The sequence below is a fragment of the Mesocricetus auratus genome, unplaced genomic scaffold, assembly GCF_017639785.1.
Source record: "Mesocricetus auratus isolate SY011 unplaced genomic scaffold, BCM_Maur_2.0 Super-Scaffold_4256, whole genome shotgun sequence".
Lineage (NCBI taxonomy): Eukaryota > Metazoa > Chordata > Mammalia > Rodentia > Cricetidae > Mesocricetus > Mesocricetus auratus.
In genome coordinates, this window is record NW_024429182.1 from 14,584,322 (window position 1) to 14,599,308 (window position 14,987).

The 14,987-nt window shown below is 43.4% G+C and overlaps 1 protein-coding gene across 3 annotated transcripts in view; it reads left to right on the forward strand.

Annotated features, from left to right (window-relative positions):
* The window catches only part of Nt5c2 (5'-nucleotidase, cytosolic II), a 136,266-nt gene extending 122,170 nt beyond the window's left edge, over nucleotides 1-14,096 (forward strand). For all 3 annotated transcript variants that reach the window (XM_040743388.1, XM_040743391.1, XM_040743390.1), the window contains 13 exons: nucleotides 2,542-2,633; nucleotides 2,748-2,805; nucleotides 3,831-3,924; nucleotides 5,005-5,058; nucleotides 6,889-6,972; nucleotides 7,769-7,810; nucleotides 9,026-9,133; nucleotides 9,368-9,434; nucleotides 10,221-10,391; nucleotides 11,554-11,605; nucleotides 11,707-11,767; nucleotides 11,905-12,081; nucleotides 12,666-14,096. In XM_040743388.1, the coding sequence (XP_040599322.1) occupies nucleotides 2,542-2,633; nucleotides 2,748-2,805; nucleotides 3,831-3,924; nucleotides 5,005-5,058; nucleotides 6,889-6,972; nucleotides 7,769-7,810; nucleotides 9,026-9,133; nucleotides 9,368-9,434; nucleotides 10,221-10,391; nucleotides 11,554-11,605; nucleotides 11,707-11,767; nucleotides 11,905-12,081; nucleotides 12,666-12,899 (1,294 nt within the window). In that variant the 3' untranslated portion in view covers nucleotides 12,900-14,096. The remainder of the gene's footprint in view (nucleotides 1-2,541; nucleotides 2,634-2,747; nucleotides 2,806-3,830; nucleotides 3,925-5,004; nucleotides 5,059-6,888; nucleotides 6,973-7,768; nucleotides 7,811-9,025; nucleotides 9,134-9,367; nucleotides 9,435-10,220; nucleotides 10,392-11,553; nucleotides 11,606-11,706; nucleotides 11,768-11,904; nucleotides 12,082-12,665) is intronic.
* Nucleotides 14,097-14,987: the final 891 nt, after the last annotated feature.

Consider the following 14,987-nt stretch of genomic DNA (forward strand, 5'->3'; position numbering starts at 1 on the left):
CGTGCGTCACCACCACCCGGCAATTTTTTTTTTTTAAGTTTAAATTTAGATTAGAAACATGGTTGGTTCACAAGTCATGAAGGCAGACCACTCTTATGTATGTATGTATATATACACACATACATATATATAGTTCGGTACTATTAGAGTCATAGCTACAACTTGAAATGAAAACATATGCTTTCGTGTAGTTTTTCTGAATGATTTATTCTTGATGGTAAAGTGGTAGTAGTTACAGTCATGTTGGGATAATTTAAAAAGACAATGTTTTTGACAAGTACTTTTTCTTGTAAGATGCATAAACTACCTCAGATTGTGTCGGAACATCCTGTAAATCTGAATCCATAGCTATGTCCCACTTGGCATTGAAGTACATGGTACAGTGCTGTTCAGCAGGCTTTATTACATAACACAGGTTCAAAGACGTCCCAGTGAGAATGACCTCTCTGAGCCGGCCAGGAAGGCTGTGGCTGTGTGCACCATCTGTTGCTCTACAAGGTGATTTTGTATGAGGAAGCAGGATTTAGAAGGAAAATGATTACATGTAGGGTCACTGTTATCCAGGTTTGATTTATGTCTGAAGGGGGTTTTATTGTTGTGGTTGTTAGTGGAAAAGAAGGTAGAGGGGGAAAAATGAAGAGAAGCCATTCAGTAAATTTGTTTTCCAACCAAACTTATTAATTCAGGATGCTTAGGCCTGAGCTGGGGTAGTGGTCCACATCTGCACTGCTTGCAGGGGGATAAGGAGCTCAAGCATCCTTGACTACATATGCCAGTGTAGGCTACATGAGACGTACCTGCTGTGTCCCCCAACAAAGCTTCAAAGTAGGTCCTTCGGAAACACTCTTGATAGTATTTCTGAAATAAGTCATTTGTGAGTACTTGCAGATTCATTCAAGCTTAACATAATGCAATCCTTAGAATCTAAAGGAAAGGGTCTGGGGAGGAGGGACCAAAATGGAGGGAAATGGTGTCAAAGGGATGAGGCTGGAGGAGAGATCTGTCCATCTGGCCTTGTCATTCCTTGTTAGTTATCGGTGTTCCGTATTGTAGCTGCTTTCTTCCCAACTCCACAGAGACTGTCCCTTTGTTATGTATGATGCATTGTCTTCCCCAACTGGGAATGTAATGACTGACCGTGTTTCTCAGTTTGAGATGTCACACACTGACCTGGAGTGAGGACCTGTTAGCGCTACTTGCTTCTGCATGAAGGCCAAAGAGATGGCTTTCTAGGGAGTCTGTGTATTAGAAATTCTGTTTCATAAGGATGATAGACAAGGTGACTAAACCAAGAAACTAGTATGACTTTATGGTCCTAACTGGAGTTCATACCATTTGAAGTTAAATAGCTTAAATAGGAATTTACCTAACTTATGTAAGTATAAGCTTTAAATTTGGTTTTCTTTGTATTTGTGATCTTGGTTTTTTGAGACAGGGTTTCTCTGTAATATTTTGGAGCCTGTCCTGAAACTCTCTGTGTAGGCCAGGCTGATTTCGAATTCAGAGATTCGCCTGCCTCTACCTCCCAAGTGTTGGGATTAAAGGCGTGCGCCACCAACGCCCCGACTTGTATTTGTAAAATTTTTACCATGAGCCTTGTATGTATTTTAGACTTCTCACTCTTGGATTCTTTTTATTGATGCTTTCCCCTTTCTTTGTGGGCATTTGTGTTGATGACAGGTGTCTTTCTCAGCCAGTCCATCTTATTTTGTGAGACAGAGTGTCCCTAGAGCTCATTCCTTTCTCGACCCCTCTTCACCATCGCTAGGCTTACAGGCACATACTGCAGTGTTTGGCGTTTCCATGGTCTTAACACAAGTGCCTCGTGTTTGGGTGATGAGCACTTTACTGATATGAACTGGGCCTTGCAAGTTAAGTAGGTCAGTTCACAAGCTGGTCTGCTTTCAGTGGAGGAGCAGAGAAAAGAGCAGCTCAGATGGGTTAAGGAAGACCTGCTTTCTGTTCTAAACTCCATTCAGGGTGCAGATCCACTAAGTGTTGGACCACCTACACGAATCCTCTCTCTTCACACTTAGCACTTCTACTCGAAATCCATTTGTTTATCCACTCATTCTGAGACAGTCTCACTGTGTTGTGCTGGATGGCCTGGAGCTCACTGTGTTGACCAGGCTGGGAGAACAGGGTGAGCCGCCTGTTAAGAGCTGCTCCCCTTAAGCCTTTTAAGTTGGGTCGTTTCCCTTTAGCTTTGTTGTAATTGGGTTGTATGCTTTGATGCACCTCCCCTAGCACCGTGAGAGCCTGAGTGTTGTCTGTTCATGGCTGCTCACATTTAATGTCTGAACACTCTTGCACATAGCCATCAAAATGTTTTAATAAAACTTTGAGTAATGACTATTTCCTAGAGTTAACATGTTAACTTTTTTCCTTTTTTCCTGGAACTCGTTCTGTAGACCACGATGGCCTCAAACTCACAGAGATCTGCCTGCCTCTGCCCCCGAGTGCTGGGATCAAAGGTGGACACCACCAACGCCCGACCATGTTACTTTTGTATGTCAATTAATTCTTAAATTTTCCTTGCAGACCAGAAACTAGAGAGCAGTATCCAAACAAATTTATTCAACGAGATGACACTGAGCGGTTTTACATTCTGAACACACTATTCAATCTTCCAGGTAGATCACCTCTGCTTACTATACATGCTGTCCCTTGTTATTCCTCAAGGGAGCTAAGTAAATCAGCTTAGTCACTCCACTTACAGTTGATTAATATCTGTTCTTCACTTTCAGAGACCTACCTGTTGGCCTGCCTAGTAGATTTTTTTACTAATTGTCCAAGATATACCAGGTATGTTTATACTACAATTTTCTTCATCCAGTTGATGTTTGAATTGATGAACAGGGTTTTAGAGAACTGGCCATTGCAGGTCTTTTCTGCTTTTCTGAAGTGAATTTAGTGCTAGTGAGAGATGCTCCATTGGCAGCCTGAGAGATGGACAGCAGCAGCTCATGCAGGCCCTCATCTCCCACACGGCCCCTGTCCTTGCCAGCGTGCTGCAGCCCAGCCGTGCTTGCAAGGGACCACTTCTGATTGGCTTCTCCTGGGAATGAAGACGCCAGCAGAGGTGCTAATTGTGACAACTGAGTGGGAGGTTTGTGTGATGATTATCTGTCCAAGCAGAATTACACTAAAACCCCCCAACTCATTTCACAGCAGCTACCCAGGAGCCATTCAGGGATGGTCATTTAGTTTCATTCCCAGGCCCAGCAAGATTCCATCAAGGAATAGATGTTCAATAAACTGTTCAATAGATATGTTTACTTTTCCTGAAGCAAAGTTTTGCTTAAGTCTTGCACAGGTTAGCTTTTCCCTTTGGGGGAGTTGTGTGGCCATTGCTTGATGTGTAACAACCTTCTATGCGAGTCTGCTAACTTCTTATCTGAGGCCTTACCCTCTCAGGGCACTAAACTTGGTGGAAAACTGAGTCACAGATGGAAATGAACAGTACCTTTGCACCTAGGGATAGTGCCAGAAAGGTTCGGGGCGGAAGAGCCTCTGTTGTAAATGTTTGTTCAGTGAGAGCCGTTCTAAGTGACAAACTTGCTATTTTGGGACCTTGGCCTTTTACTTTCCATCCAGTATATTGTTCTGTCACCTTGTGTTGACTCACAGTTACTGTATTCCATCTACACAGTATTCTGACCATTTCTAATACTCAAATGAATTTTGGTTAGGGAGCAGTTCCTAGCTAACCACAGCCTGTACCACATGATGTGGAGCCTTCGGTTGGGTCCCTTGGTCAGTTTGGACACTCATTGTATTTACTTACTGGCTTTTGGATCCCCTGTCATGTTCTTTTGATTTTTCTGTAGCTGTGACACAGGGTTTAAAGATGGGGACCTCTTTATGTCCTACCGGAGCATGTTCCAGGATGTGAGGGATGCAGTCGACTGGGTCCACTACAAGGTGTGTAGCAGCTGCTTCCTTACCTGCCTTGCCTCTGACACAGATTTATGGTTACATACTAACTCTGCATTTGGAAATGGAGCAAATGTTCCTCCTTTTTTAAAAGGAAGTGGGGGGTGGAGAGATGGTTCAGAAATGAGCAGCACTGGCTGCAGAGGATCCCAGTTCAGTTCCCAGCTCACACAAGGCAGCTCACAGCCACCTGTAACTCAGTGCTGGGGATCTGACGCCCTTAACACTCATGCACATTAACAGAAAAATAAAACATTTTTAAAATCTTTTTCTGTTTGTTTGTTTTGGTTTTCGAGACAGGGTTTCTCTGTATCTTTGGAGCCTGTCCTGGCATTCGCTCTGTAGACCATGCTGGCCTCGAACTCACAAAAATCTGCCTGCCTCTGCCTCCCGAGTGCTGGGATTAAAGGTGTGCACCACCACCACCAGGTGGAGACCTGCCTCCTCTGTCTGCTCTTTGTCTGACCATGCTGACAGTCTTCCTCAGTCCCGAGGCTCAGCTTTTAGATTTTTATTGTTTGCATTTCTGAAACTTATTTAGAAGGATTTTGGTATATGAAATTATACTTACATCTTTTGTGGATGATAACGCATTTAAATTTTAACCAAATAACTCCCACCTGACTAATAACTCAGTTAGTACTTAATTTATATTTACTATAAACTGTTCAATAAAATGTGAAATGTCTTTTAATTTCTTATTTGAAATATAATTTTATTTTAAAGTCTTTTTGTCCTTTATATTTTTTATTTTGGTAAACAGATTCATTTATTTGATAGTAAGTACAAGTTTTCTAGTATAGGACAGGTGTGGTGGCATACCCACAATCCCAGACACTGCACAAGTTCAAGGCCAGCCTGGGTTACACAGTGAGGCTTTTGTCTCAGACAAGCAACCTCAATTTGTGAGGTGGGCATAATATCCTGGTTCTGTAATGTCAGTGCTTGAGGGGCTGAGGCAGGAAGATCATGAGTCCAAGGCTAGCCTGAGCTACAGAGCAAGAACTTGATTTTTTTAAATAAATAAAACCTCTTTTCTTAGATCTGCTTTCTTTTTTCTTTTTCTAGGGCTCCCTTAAGGAAAAGACCGTTGAAAATCTGGAGAAGTATGTAGTCAAAGATGTAAGTACCGAGGGGGAAATGATTTTGCATGGTGGCAGAGTGAGTGAGGAGCCGCTTGCCGTGACGAGACAAGGAACAGACTTCTACCAGCATGCAGTCTTACTGGTTTCCCTGCTTGCTGAGAAGCAGGAAGATGGTGTGTTTGGTTTGCCTTTCTAGCTCAGATGACAACAGCTGGGTCACTGTGTGCCTGTCACCATGCTTATTGCTCCCTTACGCCCTCTAGCCTTCATCTAACTGTAAGTTAGACTCTGTTGTCACTTTCATAGATGCAGACACTTCTGAATAAAGAATGCTTAAACGTCATGTGGAAGGCCACAGTTAGTAAATAGTTAGCCAAGACTCACTCACTCTTAGCACTGTAATTGGTCTGCTAAAAATATGCATGGATGTGACTTTTCACCTAACGTGTCTTTACCCTGTGGGCAAAGAATCATGAGCACAGATTTAAGACACGTTAAAGATCAGTAGATACTTTTAAAATAGCTCAGTTCATAGCATTTCACTTATGTTATTTTAAATTTTTTTATAATTATGCTACAGTGCTAATGTTACTATTAAAGGAATGTATGAGGCATGGCAAGTGTGTGTGTGTGTGTGTGTGTGTGTGTGTGTGTGTGTGTGTGTGTAGTCACAACTTTTCTGTGAGGCTAAAATTGTAGTTGGTTAGTTGTGTAGCTCAGTGGGAGAGCACTTGCCTGGTTTGAGCAAGGTCTTAGGTATAAGCCCCAGCACTGTTTCTGTATTTCTTATTTTCCTATGGGCTGGAGAGTTAGCTCAGTGGTTAAAGAGCATTTTCTGTTCTTTAAGAAGACCCAAGTCCTAGCTCACATATCAGGTGGCTCACAACTGCCTAAAACTCCACCTCCTGGTAGACCTGATGTCCCTGGCCTCCACAGGCACCTGCCCTCATGTGCACATACCACACACGGACACATAATTAAAAATAAATTAAGAGCGAGGAGGTGGTGGTGCACACCTTTAACCCCAGCACTCGTGAAGCAGAGACAGGAAGATCTCTGTGAGTTTGAGGCCAGCCTGGTCTACAGAGTGAGTTCCAGGACAGGTTCCGAAGCTACACAGAAACCCTGTCTCAAAAAAAAAAAAAAAAACAAAAAAAACAAACAAACCCATTTATACACATACAGAGAGTCTCAAGATACAGTAACTTACTTTTCTGTAGAGTAAAAGCAGAATGCAGTGATAATTTCTCAGGATTTGTGTCACTGTTTTGTCCCCCTCCTGTCGACTTCCCCTTATTGCTTCAAGAAGGAACACTGGACAGTTGAACACGGCTTGAGAAAGGGGGAAGGGCGTGTATTCTTGTTAGGCACGTCAGGCATTATACTTTGCTCATCTCTCTTCGTTGTGGGTGGATGTTTCTAGGTAGCACCTGCGTCTGTCACTTCATTCTGCAAAGGTCTTTATAAAGACACACTGTGTAGCTGGGCATTGGTGTCACACACCTTTAACCCCAGCACTTGAGAAGCAGAGGCAGGTGGATCTCTGTGAGTTCGAGGCCAGCAGGGATGTGACATAGAGAAACTAAAAGCCAGTGTGTATGGTGGAATCATGTCTCATAATCAACCTCTGATGTTTCATATACTTGAATCCCATACTTGATGAATCAATCACACAGTAATTTAAACTCTTTCCTGAGCAGACATGAGAATGGTAAAGATCTACTGTTAGTAACTATATACTTATTAGGAGCTATGTAAAGTATATACCATATATTAATACTTTAAAAACCTCATAATGTGACCTTTTAAACACGGAATTCTGAAACCAACCAACACACAACACTGAAGTATTTTGTCACTGTTTCAGGGGAAATTGCCATTGCTTCTGAGCCGGATGAAGGAAGTAGGGAAAGTGTTTCTTGCCACTAACAGTGACTATAAATACACAGATGTAAGTACTTAACATCTTAATTTGCTTACATGGGGAAGAACATTGACCTAAAGAACTAGGATAAGGGACATGCTGGAATGCCTGTAATTTTTTCCTAAGCATTCTTTCTTTACTATTATAGTGGCTATTTAAAGGTTTTAATATGGGAGTTATTTAAAAGATGTGTGCCGATAGAATGGTTTCTCTGCCTTTTTAGAGTATTATTTATCTGAGAAATCACACCCTTTCCTTTATACCGCTTAATATTGGAAGTCCTGTAGTGAGAGGTGATATGTTTTGAATCTTAGATAATGAAATTTCTCAGCTCTTATTTTTAAATTTTAAAAGATCATGGCTAAAAGATACAAAAAAACAAAAACAACAAAACAAACAAACAAAAAAACCCGCACAGACCAAATTTAAATGTCTTACTTTTGCTGATGCAATTATAGGTTTACAGTTCTAGCAAGAAGCTCTGCCTCACCCAGTTCTCTGCTAATGAAATGGCAGTGTAGTATCTCATGTGAGTCATTGATCTTCTCTGAGCCCTTTCTTCAGGGTCCCTCACTTCCACACACGTTTTCCAGGAGAACTGGCTAGGGGCATGAGTGACTGTGTACATCAGCCAGCACTCAGAAGTCCATGTCCTTCCTGAGAAGCCGTCCACCTTTTGCCTGATGAAGCATTAGTTTTTAACTTCCCCTGCCATGATGTCATAAGCTATAGAAGAAAGCAATGTGTTGAATCTTATGTTGAAAGAAAAGCTTGCATATGTCTTGTGCAAAAGTCATATATGGACCTTTCTTTTTTCCCCCAGAAAATCATGACTTACCTGTTTGATTTCCCACATGGACCCAAGGTATTATAGTAATTTAATATGTCATTTGCTAACTAATAAGGTATTTAATCATTGTAGAATATTAAAGGGAGGAAATGGCCAGGTCCACCTAGAAAAGCCCTAGTTTTAGAAGACCTATTGTTTAATCAGCATTAAAAGAAGTAATCTAGGGCTAGCAGAATTTAAAATCTCTAATGACCTAAATATATACTAGATAGAAATAAAATGAACATTTATGTGGTCAGGAGTGCATAGGATCAGGATAAGTTCTTAAGCAGAATTGTTATTTGTGTTGTGTGGAATTGTGGATTGAGGGTGATGCCAGTTTAAAAGAACCAGAATTTCAATGTGAATGTTGTAACTGTTTCTAGATTAGTTGCTGATGGGTGTTATACCAAGAAAGCAGTTAACCTTGGTATTGAGAATTCTTTCTGCAGTATGAGTATGCTCAGGGTTAATGAACAAGCTTTGCAGCTTAGTCACACTCTTGAGAATTTTAATCCTAGACTTCCATGAATATGTGTCAGTAAATGCTAAAATTACAGTGTCTAGTGCTCTTCATGCTGGCTTGAAAAGGTTAACACTATCTCAGAATGCAGAGTGTTAGATGGCATATCTTCTTGTGCAACGAGAAGATATGCAATCCAGTGTGTACCTAGAGCCATCATTCTAAGACCAAGTGGGAGTCTCCCTAGTCCCCAGTGCTCAGTGTCACTTTCTGTATTTTAGCTCTGGTGCTGATGGGACCTCTCAGTCTGTCCCTTGAATTGTGGCTGGCCCCTACCTAGCTTTTCTCATAGTTCATGTTTGAAATACTGTGAAATAAGCTACTGTGCTTCAGAGAGGAAGTTAGACTTGTATGTCAAAGCCATTCCTTGTTTATACCTGTCAGTTTCCAAAAAACTTGTTTAAAAATCCCTTGTGCTTGAGTGAGAGTAAGTATTAGATGTACAGTGATGTTTTGTGTTTGAGTGAGAGTAAGTATTAGATGTACAGTGATGTTTAAAAATCCCTTGTGCTTGAGTGAGAATAAGTATTAGATGTACAGTGATGTTTAAAAATCCCTTGTGCTTGAGTGAGAATAAGTATTAGATGTACAGTGATGTTTAAAAATCCCTTGTGCTTGAGTGAGAAGTATTAGATGTACAGTGATGTTTAAAAATCCCTTGTGTTTGAGTGAGAGTAAGTATTAGATGTACAGTGATGTTTTGGCTTTTGCCAATTCTGTCCCACCAGCCAGGAAGCTCCCATCGACCGTGGCAGTCTTACTTTGATCTGATTTTAGTGGATGCACGGAAACCACTCTTTTTTGGAGAAGGCACAGTGCTACGTCAGGTGGACACTGTAAGTTGAGAAGGTGACATGCTCTAATACACTATCCCTTATTTCTTTTTTCCCCCACTTTCCTCTCCTTAACTCAGTGGCCACAGTTTCCTACAGTTAGGTGTTTGGATCTTAACTGAAGTAGCCCAACAAAGTGCTGCTTGAAGAGACTGAGTGCCTGGATCAAGTAGCAGTGTGGGTAGAGCTTGCGATAAGATGACAAAACCTTTCACAGTCTTTGTTCTCTTTACTCAGAAAACTGGAAAACTGAAAATCGGAACCTACACAGGCCCTCTGCAGCACGGCATCGTCTACTCAGGAGGTGAGCTTCCGTGTGTCTTTGTTCTGGACACATCTGCACAGTGAGTGTTGGCTTCACTAGAGTGCTGCTTCAGACCTCACTGTGGAAAGTTTTATGGTCTTTCAGCATACTGCCACAGAGTTCTTCAGGGCCAGAAATGCCATCTACTGTGAGTCAGTAGTCTTATTGCCACTGAACAGATCTTTCTGTCCTCCTTTGAGGGCTATCTCAGTGCTCTGGAACCATTTGGGTGTATTTCTTCTCAAAGGACTTTCAAGAAGCCATGTAGATACATTTAATGTCAAGAGTCAGAAGTAGTTGAATAAAGCCAACCTAATGAGACACCTGTGGTGAAAATAGCTATGGTATCTTTGGTGGTTCTGAGGATTGACCCAGGCCTCTTACATGCTAGACCACCATTGTCCCACTGCACTGTCTTCAGCCCAGATGTGGTATTTTGATGGTGTTTTTCCTAGACAGGGTTTCTCTGTGTAACAGACCTGGCTGTCCTGAAACTCACTTTGTAGGGCAGGCTGGCCTCGAACTCACAGAGATCCACCTGCCTCTGCCTCCCAAATGCTGGGATTAAAGGTGTATGCCCCTGTCACCTGGCTGACTAGACTTCTTGCTTAGAGCTCTGGTCAGCAGATTAGGGCTTAAAGCCTTGACTGAGGCTGTACAAAGAACAGTGAACCTTTGTCTTTAAGAAAAGGTCCTCTTACCATAATTACACATTTCTGTATATACAGCTGTGGGCTCTGAATGCTTTCTTTAATCTAGAAACATTCTTCTCATTCACTCCTTCAGGCTCATCTGATACAATCTGTGACCTGTTGGGAGCCAAGGGCAAAGACATTTTGTACATTGGAGATCACATTTTTGGAGACATTTTGAAGTCAAAGAAACGGCAGGGGTGGAGAACTTTCTTGGTGATTCCCGAGCTTGCACAGGAGCTCCATGTCTGGACTGACAAGAGTTGTAAGGACTCATCACCCTTCCTTTCAAATCTTTGCCACAACGAGTTTGTATCTTACACGACAGCTTTGACTTAGTTCTCTTAGATTAACCATTGCTTAGTGTAAGACAAAGTGGACACAACTCCAGAATTTGTTTACATGCAACACTCTGTATATTTCAAAGTTTCAACTGTTTGAGGTAGTATAGAATGCCGCTGTCCCGAGTTGTATTGCAGTAAGCTTGTGAACTGCAGTCCATGTGTCCAGCAACACCCAGTAGTCTCAGCCTCTAACACTACTCTGGGGCAGCAATGGCTCTGAATGCTAATTACCTGTATTCATGAAGACAGAAGCCAAAAGTCATCCTTAAACTGAGCCACACAGCATGTGTTATGTGGCACACACTCTTCAGTTGGGCCACAGGTAGCTACAGAAAGGTGTTTGATGTGCAGGTCCTCCATGTGGTCCAGTGTATCACCGTCTCTGTGACCATAGTTACCAGCTCTGCCGTGTGTCCTACGTTGATGGGATTCTGGCTCCTCTGCTCAAAGTCTGTATGCACCTTGAGCCTTGTTTCCCCGGAAAAATGGAATAGCAATAATACCTGTCTGCAAGCTGGTGAGTCTGGGGTGAGGCAGAAACAATGGCTTGCCTTCTCTGTGGCAGAACCTAGTTTGAATGACTGTTCTGACTTAAGGATGGTAGAAGAACACCTGTCCTATGCGATGGATAAATTAGAGAGTGGTCCCCTGGGAACACAGGAGACACGCAGGTGGTGCTGAATGTTGCCCTCACATTTTAAGCCTCCCACCTGTGAAGTTTTACAAGTCTAGTTGACCTTTGACTCTGGACTAGTCACCTAATTCCTAGTCCTTTTTTCTAGAAATGGGGCCAACTAGATATCTGAGTGGGTAAAGGTGCTTGCTGGTGAACTTCACCTGAGCTCAGTCCCCAGAATCCACATGGTGAGAACTGACTCTCACACACACTATGGTACATACAAGCCCCACTCCCCACACTGTGGCACATGCAAGCCCACATATAACACATACATGACTCTGCCATGTTAGGCCAGGCTGTGCTTTTTCTCGTATCTTAAAGTTCACTAGTTTGAGCAGTACTTAAAGGTGCTTTTGCTTGATTTATGTAAAACATTTTCTCTTCCTTTCCAAACTTTTAACTAGCACTTTTTGAAGAACTTCAGAGCTTGGATATTTTCTTGGCTGAACTCTACAAGTAAGTTTCCCAGTTCTAAAACCCACCTACTTCTTCAAGAACAGCATAAGAATACAATGTGTTCATTTAGAGATTGCATTGTGCTTTCCTTTTGTCCCTAGGCACCTTGACAGCAGTAGCAATGAGCGTCCGGACATTAGTTCCATCCAGAGACGGATTAAGGTATCCAGATGGGATTTGGGATAAAATGTGGAAAATCAGTTTTCTAAGTCATTTACATGTTTCTGATTTTATGTAGGAACTTGTATGTTGCTGGTAACCAACAATAGTTGAATAAGCTGAGAACTATTCTTTTTTAGAAAGTAACTCATGACATGGACATGTGCTATGGGATGATGGGAAGCCTCTTCCGTAGCGGCTCCCGGCAGACACTCTTTGCCAGTCAAGTGATGCGGTATGCTGACCTCTACGCGGCATCTTTCATCAACCTGCTGTACTACCCGTTCAGCTACCTCTTCAGGGCCGCCCATGTCCTGGTGAGTACCGCTGTGTGGCAGATAGGTAAGGTGTACCTTGGGTCACATCTGCAGCCAGGTTTGTGGAATGCCATGGGAGACAGTTTGTGAAAACTGTGAATGGCTTATATGGTTAGATAGAAACTTTCTGAAGTTACACTCAACAGTGAAGACTTTCCTCCTTTGAGTAGGTGGTGGCTCACACCTATACTCTCAGCTTTTGGGGGAGCATGGGCAGGAGGATTGGGAGTTCAAGGCCAGCTTCAACCTCATGAGACCCTGTGTTTAAGAAAAAGTAAAAAATAAAAAAACCAGGTGTGGTGTTAGGGCTACGTTGAGAGACACCTTCTTTAGTACTTATTGAAATAAATGCTCTTATGTGTGTGTCCCAATACTGTTGTTTCAGGACTGGTTTAGGGAGTATAAAAATAGAAAGGAAGGTTTTTCTGTTACTCATTGTCACCTGTAGGATAGGATCCGGGCAGCTTGAGTGTTTCTGCCCCTGCTCACAGACCTCACCTACACAGACAGGACAGGGTCGGGTTCCGATCCGGGTGGTACTTCTCTTTGTTCTCCCTGCAGCCTGAGCCTTTGCTTTGTTCTAGATGCCTCATGAGTCAACAGTGGAGCACACACACGTGGACATCAACGAGATGGAATCCCCTCTCGCCACCCGGAACCGCACATCCGTGGACTTCAAAGACACCGACTACAAGCGACACCAGCTCACAAGGTCCATTAGTGAGATTAAGCCCCCTAACCTCTTTCCACTGGCTCCCCAGGAGATCACACACTGCCATGATGAAGATGATGATGAAGAGGAGGAAGAGGAAGAGTAAGGTGGCAGTCTAAACCCCTGAGCACCCATCAGCAAGTCTGGCAGGACTCACGGGGCAAGGGTGACCTCGTTTAGATTCTGTTAGGGAGGGTGGGAGGACCTCATCAGAAGTACACTTGGAAAGTTTCTGAAGGCTTTAAAGAATTCTAATCATAGCTACTCACTCCAGTTTTGTGTATCTGTATTCTCTGCAGACAGTTGGGAACTGTAGGAAGAACAGTGACAGTCAGGTAGAACTCACGCAGGTGGCACCTGTGGTTGACAGCATCCCCTTGTCTGTCTCCATCGTCAGTGTCATCTGCGTGCTCTGAGGGTAGGAAAGGTTTCAGAGCAGAGCCGAGAGCCTGGTGGGGAGAGGTGAGCCACAACACCGTATGACTGCCAACTGTGCTACTGCTCACACCCTTCCAGTGCATTCGACAGTATTGTAGCCAGTGGAGAAACACTCTTCATTAGCAAGCGTAGTCAGTCCTCTGTCAGGCCAGCTTCTCTTAGCTTCTGGTTTCCCCGGTGGCCCTGGCAAGGTGCTGCTGTGCTGATGCCTTCTTGGGCTTCCCTGCTGTAGAGTGATTTTAGACCGCAGGGGTTTACATTTGAGGCAGAAGTCCTCATCCTTGACACTTTTAAAAATTGGTAGCACAAATGCTTTTTTGTTATATACAAACAATCCTATTGGGGACTGTCACTGAAGATACAAAGGCACAAGTTCCCAGAGAACAGCTGCTGCTTACAGCCCGAGCTGCCGATCAGTGTGGACGACCGGGGTGTCCTGCTCCTACGCACACAGACGGGGAGGGGCTCTATACAAAGCGCAGTTAGAACCGGTTCACTTGAGAATACTGCGGGAAATTCCTCCCTCGCTGAAGAAAGCAAGAGCCTGTGAATATGAAGTCCTGTGACTGCCCATCACTTGGAACACTTTTCTAGTTTCTTGCTTTAGTTCTCTTCCATTCTTGGCCCTGGTCACTAGGGCACTGGCTGCTCTAGAGTTCGGTAAAGTGTATGTCTAATGCTGACACCACCCTTGTGCAGAACAACTGTCAATTGTCACAGCCGTTGGTCTGCAGATGGCTTTAGGGTTGGCATGCTCTCAAGGGAAATTACATTTTCAAAATTGCTAACTATATCTGTATCACTTTTAGTTGAAGAACATGCTTTTATGTACAGTGTTTCATAGGTATAAAACTTTTTTCATCAAGGTTTTGGCTTTTTTTTTTTAAAGACCAAGTTTCTCTGTAGCCCTGGCTGTCCTGGAATTCCCTATGTAGAACAGACTGGCCTTGAATCAGAGAGATGTGCCTGCCTCCGCCTCCTTGGCTCTGGGATTAAAGGTGTGCTCTAACATGGCTGGCTTGTTTTACAGTAATCATTTGATAGGTATGGAACACATCTCAGCAACTTAGCGTAGGCATGCAGCTGCATAGCTTCACTAGCTGCGGCTTAGAGTGCGTCATCATCCCAGGTAACATGTTTTCTGACTGGTGTGTCTGGAACACACACACGGACAATTAGATAGATCTGTTTTTAAAACTTAGACTGTCATAGCCACGCACGTCGCTAACCATTCTCATTCAGGTTGGTGTTGACAGTGTTGTCTTCTGAGGCCCTAATCCTGTCTGCACAACTGCAGTCACCTTGCTGTTAGCTGCATTCCTTAGTTTCCCGTTAGAGCAGAGGCGGACAACACTCTGCTCTGCTTTCTGTTTCTGTGTTGTATCTATGTAACAGTTTGCTCCAGATGACTTGGAGACTGTGTGGAGAGCACACAATGGGGAGAATTCCGTGTGAGTCACACTTCCTCGGGATGCTAACGAGCAGGCCAGGGCTCCGGGAGGGAGCGGCAGATTGTGTCCTCTGCTCGTGTGCGCTGGCAGTGTGTGTGGTGCCTTAGTTCTGTTGTCAGGAGTTAAACTTCTACATTGTTTTTCTTTTGTGGTTTTTCGAGACAGGGTTTCTCTGTGTAGCTTTGGAGGCTGTCCTGGAACTCACTTTGTAGACCAAGCTGTCTTCGAACTCACAGAGATCCACCTGCCTCAGCCTCCCATGTGCTGGGATTAAAGGCGTGCGCCACCAACGCCCGGCTCCATTG